The sequence below is a fragment of the Helianthus annuus genome, chromosome 15 (genome assembly GCF_002127325.2).
Source record: "Helianthus annuus cultivar XRQ/B chromosome 15, HanXRQr2.0-SUNRISE, whole genome shotgun sequence".
In the NCBI taxonomy this organism is placed as follows: Eukaryota; Viridiplantae; Streptophyta; class Magnoliopsida; order Asterales; family Asteraceae; genus Helianthus; species Helianthus annuus.
Window position 1 is genome coordinate 141,962,489 of NC_035447.2, and position 9,605 is coordinate 141,972,093.

The 9,605-nt window shown below is 36.5% G+C and overlaps 1 protein-coding gene across 1 annotated transcript; it reads right to left on the bottom strand.

Moving 5' to 3' along the window:
* Positions 1-3,003: 3,003 nt before the first annotated feature.
* LOC110912585 lies at positions 3,004-4,173 on the bottom strand. The gene has a single exon (XM_022157354.2). The coding sequence runs from the start codon at positions 4,044-4,046 to the stop codon at positions 3,129-3,131; it is 918 nt and encodes a 305-aa protein (XP_022013046.1). The 5' UTR covers positions 4,047-4,173; the 3' UTR covers positions 3,004-3,128.
* Positions 4,174-9,605: the final 5,432 nt, after the last annotated feature.

Genomic DNA, 9,605 nt, shown 5'->3' on the forward strand with positions numbered 1-9,605 from the left:
TGTCAAACACAGCTACAACCATAAAACGATTTAACAGAAATTTAGTTACTTGAAGCAAAGATTTTGTCACATTCAGTAGAGCTGAACTCCATCTTCTCCTTCACTGTGTTTAGAGCATCTGTCAGGAAAGAGAAGGCTAAGTCATCAGCTCGAGATTGCTCTTTTATGTGATCCAAAGCTTTGTCTTTGAAGCTTGATGGTGGTTCTTGAAGTAGCTTTTCCCATACTGCTTGATTGTTCTTGATTTGTTCAAGGATTTTGCCCTGCACATCAAGAACCAGATGAGAAGAGGTGACATCAGTGCTTATTTCTGTCAACATGCGAGTTGACAATAGCTCCTTGATTGTAATGTTTTTGATTTTTTCCATATCTTCAGATGCCATTTTTGTTTTTGTCTGTGTTTTTGTGTGTGTTTTATTTGGTCTTCTATGTCTTAATATGGAAGGTAGTTATCAAGGTTTTTTATATTAATATAGTAAATTTATTATATAGGTAGGGTGGTAAGTTAAGTAGTATTTATTGTAAAATTCATCATTACATGTCAAATTATAGTCACATCGTTAATAAATTAAGTTTTTTTTTATATAAAATAATATCATTTTTAGTTTTTAAGATTGGTAGTTTTTTTTTTTTGCATTTTTATTACAAAGTATTTTTTTTTTAGTTTTTTTTTTTGCACTCTTCCTTATTCGAAATCGCACTTGATTCGAAAGTAATTCGCAAACTGTAACAAACAAACATTTAAATATCCTTTTTATGATATCGCATGTGTAATTTATCTGAAATCGCACACTATATGAAAAGATTTTGTAAAGTTTTGAAATCGCATGTGCATTATCCTGAATTTCGCAAACTATATGAAATCTCAAAGAATTCTTAACTTTTTTTACTGATATCGCATATGCATCCCATGAATTCGCAAACTATATGAAATGTCAAAGAATTCTTTTTATACCGAATTCGCATTTGCATTGTCGACGTTTCGCACATGATTTGACAAACTGCATCATCTTCTTCGATAGTCAGTGCATACAGAATTTCTAAATTCATCAGAAGTTCATTTTCTCAGAAGAATTTGCTGAATAGGAATCGATCGATTTGGTGAATAAGAATCGATCGATTTTTGGTTAATTGTTATAATTTCGTTTTTGGTTTTGATTTAGGATCGTTCGTTATGATTTTTGAGGTTTTGTTTGCCGTTTATCAGGTGTTTTGATCTTAAATTTGACGTTTTTAACCTTGGCGGTTTCTTTTTTATGAATCCTATGTTGATAAATTTAATAGAAAAACGCGCTGTTTAAGGAAGATGATCCGACGGTTGTGGTCGACGCGTACATAATGTACGATTAGAGTATTTGTATGATAACCGGCCTCTATATATATATTTGTGTATATAGGGGATCATGAGTAAACTCATTTAAATATTTAAATGAGAAAACTAATAAAAATGTTAAAAAACACATCAATTTTTTTAACATTCTTTAGCTTTAAATCTATATTTTATAAATAAAATATAAATATAGTATTACACATGTATATACTACGAAAAAATCGAACCCCTAAAAAGTTTTCTCGTGAGAGGTTCTAAATGTGTGTTTTATAACACGTTTGACTAAATTCACAACATAAAGGTTCTTAGTTCGTCAGGGAGCCCCGGACTCTTAGTTTTGTTTTTGTTTTTAAGTTTAGATTTTACCGACTATTTATTTATATTGAGCCCGCTCTCCCCACTCTTTCTTTAAAACCTTCAAAATAGTAATTTTGTTTCAAAAACTAATTTTATTTATATCAACGGCTTTTTACATGTGTTTTTATGAAAAAAAGTTTCGTAAAAATTATGTAAAAATGATTTTTAAATTTTTTTTACATGTAAAATTCATCATTTATATTGATCGAGTCTACAACCCCCCTCCCTAACCCCTTAAGTTAATTTTTGTGGTTAAGTGGGAATCAAAAACCTAAAAAAAATGTGAAACCATGTAAAAAATCCCATAAATAATTCAATATTACATGTAAAAAATCCCATAAATAATTCAATATTACATGTAAAAATCTGATTTTTTACAAAAAAAATTTTTCCAGAACTTTTACATAGAAACACATAAGTGGTGTCTAGGGTTGCAACAAATCAAGAAGAGTTCAAATTTGACTTGGTGGTCCTATATTGGTAATGACTACACCAACATTGTTAACCACAATAAGTTTTTTTTTATATAAGTCAGACTACCTTATATATAAACTCAAGTGATCAGATGTTAACCAAACATGTACACAACTGAAGACATTCTGACAATTTCAAACGCCTGGATACCGATCAAATCGAACTTTGAAACCACACAATCAACATAAGAAGCCCATTCCTGATTATCATATACTAAAATTTCCTAGCATCATGGCGCACCACCCCATTATGGATATCAAACAAAAGCTATAATGACGCTAACCAAGAGGAGTTAAATGTTACATATGACAACACGAATGAAGATGTACGCCTGCATGCGGCACAACTATATCTTGTCCTTGTCAGTACCCCGACTGACATGACAATAACATTCAAAGTCGAGATAACATATCTACCTAAACAATTACCGCCGATATATACTGACATATACACATTCACTACACGTATCAAGTAGAGACTACTTTGTGCTCTTGATTCACTCTCATATGGAAATTAAGATAACCGGTTACACCTTTGACTTTTTAACACATCAAGACCATCATGAAGCTGAAAATTGTTACAACAATTTTCAACAATAGTCATACACTGTACCAAGTAATATATGAATGTTTAATCTTTGCTTAATTCATAAGGATCAGTCAACATTAAAACACAAAATATTGTTTGTAAAACCTTGAGGACAGTCTATGATTATAACGTCTCAACAAACCTCACAGATTCCTTTGTGAACTAATTATACAACCGAATCACTCAAAGCTTAAACTATTCATACTACTTTAATTATCATTGCTTGTGTTTATATTTTCTTGATTACTTATATGTATAGGTATATCCATATGTTGATTACTAATGATGAACTTAACCCTCTATAGTTTTTTGAAAAAAAAAGAAAAAAAATTAAAAAATTATTAAACAACAACAACAACAATAATAATAATTATCCGGATTAGTTAGAAGGCAAAATCCATGAACCTTGATTACCTTGAACTTGATCTCCACCACTTCTAGAAGCAACAACAACATTTTCCAAACCAGAATCCAACTTTTCATTTTGGTCCCTCCAACTATTGGAAGAACTTTGCAACCCATTTAAATCATTGGGTTGTTGAGGAAGTGAGGTTTGCAGAAGGGATTGGAAAGACATCATAGGGTTTTGTAAATCCAACAAAGTTGAGGGTTGTTTCTGAAACTCATGCATATTAGAAGGTTGTAAGTGGTAACTACTTGAAGTTGTGGCGGCAGTGATATTATTGGCCGCATGATTCAAAAACTGTGGCGGCTGTTGAAGTTTCTGAGCCGTTGGCCGGAAAAGATCCAGCCGGCGGGAGAAGGGGGTTGTGGCGAACGGTGAGGTGGGGATGCCGGTGAATTCTTGAACCATTTGCCGGAAGTTAGTGGTGTCGGTTGTGAGGACGGTGGTTGGTGCACGCCGGGAAGCACGTGTTCTTTTCTTCGGGTTCTTTAAGGTTACTCCTATCTGATGAAGATGATCCGATCCACGTGTTGATTGGTTCGGGTCTGGTCGGGATGGTTGTATGGTTCCGGTCCATGCTAAACCTGGACCGGGATCTTGGATAGGGTTTGTGTTAGGTGAGAAAGGTGAGGCTAAAGAAGGGTTAAAGAAGGTGGTATCGGTTGGTGGTGCACGGTGGTGTTGGTTGTTGTGGCGTTGTGATGATGATGATGATGACGACGGTGGTGGTGGTGTGTTGAGGAGGTGGTTGAGGTTAGGGTTGTAGTGGTTGGAAGGGTTGAAGAAAGAAGATATTGATTGAGTTCTTGAATCATATTCTTCGGTATCCACGCCGCCACCACCACCGGCGCCGCTTGAAGATTGAAAGCTGCCGCTGTTGCTAGAGTCCATGATGGTGGTGATAGTTGTAGAAGTTTGAAGGAATTGAACCCAGAAGTGAAAAGGGAAGAGAGAGAAAGCAAGAAAGGATTATATCCGGGACATGTAAATGGTTCTTGTCGATACAAGTCATAAGATGGAAAAAGTGTGAATAATGTGTCTATATAATCATTTAATATTATCTAGTATCTTATCGCTAAAACAATATGTACATGCTATGTAGCACAAGAACGGGTACGAGACTGGGGTACGGGGACGATACAGGTATGGAGAACGGCAAAACTCAAAAATCCAAGATTCAGGCACGACAAAGGTACGGCAAAAAAAATATAAAAAAATAAAAATATATTAAACAAAACGTGCTGAACATATTTCAAACTGGTTTTCTCGATGTCAACCGTTTTTTTTTTTTTTTTTTTTTTTTTTTGCGCAACTCTACCTTAAGCTAGTCTTTAGAGCCCAAAATGCCAATAAAAAAATAAAAAAACGACTTGAACAGATTTCAAAATGGGCTGTCATTTAAGGCACATGAACTAAACCCTAACCCTCACCCTTTTTATACAACTAAACCCTAACCTTCAACCTTTTAATACAACAATATCGTCGCTACAAACACTCCATTGACAGCCACAGAATATCAAACCATCAAACCCTAATACACAGTGGTGTTCGGATCAGGAATGTTGATCGCGATGTTGGAATTTGAATGAGTTAAAACCCTAAAAATAAAAGGAAACGTCCCCAAAACGTTTTTGGAGCCGTCCCCTCAACTCGGAAACATGTTTGGATCCGTCCCCTCAACCCGGAAACGTTTGGGAAACGTCCCCATGGTGTCCCCACAGCGTTTCCGTCCCCAAACCGTCCCCGGGACGAGTACTCATGGCTTTTTGGTGTCCCCATGCTTCATAGTGTACAGGTATGTACGGACACTTTCAATACTTTGATCATTTTTAAGCAATAACTAACGACGCTCACATACGTACATAATGTAGTGGTGATGTATAAAAAAAGAGAGAAAAATAGTGATTTGTATGTTTTGTGTCTGAAATCGAACCTAAGACCTCACTATCAAGCCAAATAGCCAACCCATACTAACCCACTTCTTTCTCCCTTGATTAATTTCTACACATTTATGTATAAAAACATAATAGTGCGTGACATGTTGACCAATGGATCCATGCATTCATCATCTTGCTTTCCTTTAGTATTATTTATAATTTGAATGGATTTAAAGAAATCTATTTAATTGTTTTTAAATTACAGGTATAACACTATAAAACATATGACTATTGGACTTTAATTGTCTAAGTCGTGTTGATCCAGTTCGAAAAAGAAGATATGGGTCAGAAGCGTAATTTGTTAATAGATAAGGTTATGTTATGTTAAGATTGAGTATTTATAAAGTACAAGGACTAAAGAAGACAAGTTGAAAGATTGTAACCTACACTTAAGGAAAAGACATGTCTCTTGGAGACACACCCTTTCCATGCTATCTCATGCCCAGATATGGTCAAGAATCTACGAACAAGTATATTTGGTAAAGTTCGTTTAGCAGATGATCAAATGCTTGATATCACAGGTATTGGAGATGTAGACTTGAAGACCTCATTAGTAACTATATGGACATTGAAAAATGTCAGTGTTATTCCTAACCTGAGGAGAAAGTTGATTTCAATTGGTAAACTAGATGATGAAGGGTTTAATGTTCATTTTGGGGGCAGACAATGGAAAGTGATCAAAGGCAATTTAGTGATTGCCAAAGGAAATAAGAGAGGCACTCTATACATGACAGAAGTTTCTGTTGAAGGTGCTCATGCAATGACCACCGGTCCGAGTCCATCAAATTTATGGCACAACCGACTCGGACATATGAGCGAGAAGGGATTGAAGATGTTGGCTCAGAAAGGAAAGTTTCCTGACTTGAAGAAAGTGAAAACTGAATTTTGTGAACCTTGTGTTCTTGGAAAACAAAAGAGGGTTACTTTTGTGAAGACAGGGAGGACACCGAAAGCTCAGAAGTTGGAGCTTGTTCACTCTGATGTATATGGACCAACTTCAGTTTCATCTCTAGGAGGCTCGAGGTATTATGTTACCTTCATCGATGATTCAACACGCAAGGTATGGGTATATTTTCTTGAACATAAATCTGGTGTATTTGATGCTTTTAAGATATGGAAATCTGCTGTTGAAAATGAAACTAATTTGAAGGTAAAGTGCTTAAAGTCGGACAATGGTGGTGAATACATAAGCAAGCAGTTCACTGACTATTATGCCAAGGAAGGGATAAAGATGATCAGGACAGTTCCCGGAACTCCTCAGCAGAATGGTGTAGCTGAGAGAATGAATAGAACTCTAAATGAGAGGGCTAGAAGCATGAGGCTAAATGCCAGGATGCCCAAGACATTCTGGGCCGATGCAGTTAACACTACAGCCTACTTGATCAACCGTTCCCTTAGATTTCAAGTTGCCAGAAGAAATGTGGCAAGAAAAGGAGGTAAGTCTCGAACACTTACGAGTCTTTGGTTGTAGTGCTTACGATTTGTTAGAAGCCGGTGACAGGGATAAGTTAGACTCAAAATCCAAGATGTGCATATTCATTGGTTATGGGTCAGAACAAATGGGTTACAGGCTTTGGGATAATGAAGGCAGAAAAGTAATCAAAAGCAAGAATGTCGTCTTCAATGAAAACCAATTGTACAAAGACAGAAACACCAAGAGACAAGAAGTTCAGAAAGAATATGTGGTGAAACAAGAAAAGAAGCTTCAGTCGACATTCCAGAAAATGGGAATGAGTCAAGCGACAGTGGGAGCTCAAGGGATGATTCTAGTAATGATTCTGAGGAAGAAAAAGAAGAAGTTGCTCCTCAAACTCCAGAATCCCCAGAAACACCTCAAGTTCAACCAAGAAGATCGTCTAGAATCACTAGACCTCCAGACTGATACTCACCGTCTGTCAATTACATACTTTTGACAGAAAATGGTGAACCCCAGTGTTACTTTAAAGCTATGGGGTTGAAAGATTCATTGCAGTAGGAGTTAGCAATTAAAGATGAGATGAAGTCGCTTGAGAAGAACAAGACCTGGCACTTAACAAAGCTTCCAGCTGGGAAGAAGGCTCTTCAAAACAAATGGGTTTTCAGGTTCAAAGATGAACATGATGGTACCAAACGGTACAAAGCAAGATTAGTGGTCAAGGGATTTCAGCAGAAGGAGGGAATTGATTTCAATGAAATATTTTCTCCAGTGGTGAAAATGACTACCATCAGACATGTTCTCAGTATTGTAGCAGCAGAAGGCTTGCATCTAGAGCAGCTAGATGTCAAGACAGCTTTTCTACATGGTGACCTAGAAGAAGACATCTACATGACACAACCAGAAGGTTTTCAGGTTAAAGGCAAAGAAAACTTGGTGTGCTAAGATCAGAAGTTTTGCATAGCTTCAACTGGCCTTCAGGATAATTGAAGAGAAGTTGAAGCTTTGCATAACTTAAACTAGCCTTCAGGATAATTGAAGAGAAGGCCGGGTAACTAGGAATGTGCTAAGATCAAAAGTTTTTACAGAAATACTGATGCACAGTTGAAGCACAGGTGAAGATTATTCCATGGCTTCAAGTGGGAGATTGTTGAGTGTGAATCCCCTTGATCAAGTTAATGTCAAAAAGCTGGTCAAAATGATAAGAGGATAAAAAGGCAGGGGTGATCCAGAATTCACGGATCTTATTTTTGACTTTCTTACCTCCTAGTTACCGAGAGTGGACGTAGGTCAGAGCCGGACCGAACCACTATAAATGCTTGTGTTCTTGATTGTAAGCTGTGCATGTGTGTTGATTGTGTTCGTGTGACCCATTTGATCCTAACAGTTATTTTGTTATTGATTGGTGGGTTGAATTCATGGTCTCCTGGTATCTATATTGGAATCAGAGCAAGGTTCAAAGAATCAAGATCATGGGTTCAATTCTTCAATCAAGGCAAGGGTTTCGCGGTTCGGAAGAATCATCTGAGGGAAGGCAAGAAATCATCGGGCGAATCGAGCTTATTGGTGCGGGTTTGAATGGAGAAAAGAGTGGCCAGAGCAGCGGAAAAGGTAAACAGTACGCGCAGGGGAAGCCATCCTTCGTTCATGGAAATCACCAATTTACAAGTCTCCCAAGAAGTTGATCCCGAAGTCGCATATGGTTAAAGACATCGGGTTCAGAGATTGCCCAGGAAGGAGCACGAAGATTGGAAGAACAAGACTTAAACAATTAGGGGGGAATTGTTGGACTTTAATTGTCTAAGTCTTGTTGATTAGGTTCGAAAGAGAAGATACGGGTTAGAAATGTAATTAGTTAATCTATAAGGTTGTGTCATGTTTAGATTGGGTAGTTATAAAGTACAAGTACTAAAGAGGACAAGTTGAAAGATTGTAACCTACAGTTAAGGAAATGATATGTCTCCTCGAAACACACCCTTTGATTGATGACATCAAGGAAGGAATCAAGAGACACACCTCTTCAACAACAATCACAGCCACATATTTAAGAGACATAACGGTTCGCGAGGAGACGCGATGGTTCAAGACGCAACCGTTCAATATGTATAAATAGGATTAGGGTTTCAGTTAGTTTTGTTTTTTTTTTTTGTACCTTGAAGCAATAATATTCAATTGTTCAGTTTATTAATATGATTGTGTATTAGGGTTAATCCCTCTCTTCTTGTTCTTTGTTCGATTGTTATTTTGTTCTTGACTGATGGGTTGAATTCATGGTCTCCTGTGATCTATAACGGCTTTCACTAATGAGCAAATCTATCAAAATGTCATTGGTGAAGGTGTGCAATGTCAATAATATGTTGGTGATGTACCTTCCGCAAAAAAAGTGTGGGTAAAGCATTTACTAGTGGATATCAGTGATGAATTATATACAACTACTACGGTGTCACAAATAGATGTTATTCTCATAGATTATCATCAGATTTTTTAAGAGATTACTGATGTACTTTTTTCTTCCTACAGACATGTACTGCTAGGTATTCACCTTTATCCATGAATTATCTTTGTTAATCAGTTGGTAAAATTAACTTTATTGTGCAGGTCATTCATAATGTCAACCAATCTATCTAGTTATCCTAAGATATGCACAACATCAAGTTGCAAACCAAAGTAACAATACAATTAATCTAAGTAATTCAAAAAAATATATTACTGACAAATTTATGTTGTGAATCAGAGAGAATTCCCGGAAACTTGTATATGATAAAGTTTTGTACATTAAAAAAAAAACAAAGCAGGACTACTTATATAGATTACAAATGAAATATAAAAGGAAATAGTTCATAGGATCTGGCTGTTGATTTGCTGTCAATTTGCAGCTGTCAGCTTCTTATTTTTGTTAAGGATTTGTCTTCCCTTTCTGACACTCCCCCTCAAGTTGAGTAGTGGGGTTTCCAATACACAACTTGTCTAAGCATTCGCCGAAGACTCTTCCATTGACAGCCTTTGTTAGTATGTCTGCTAATTAGTCTCTTGATTGGACATATGGTAGTTCTATTATCCCTGCTTCTAACTTTTCTTTGATGAAGTGTCTATTAACTT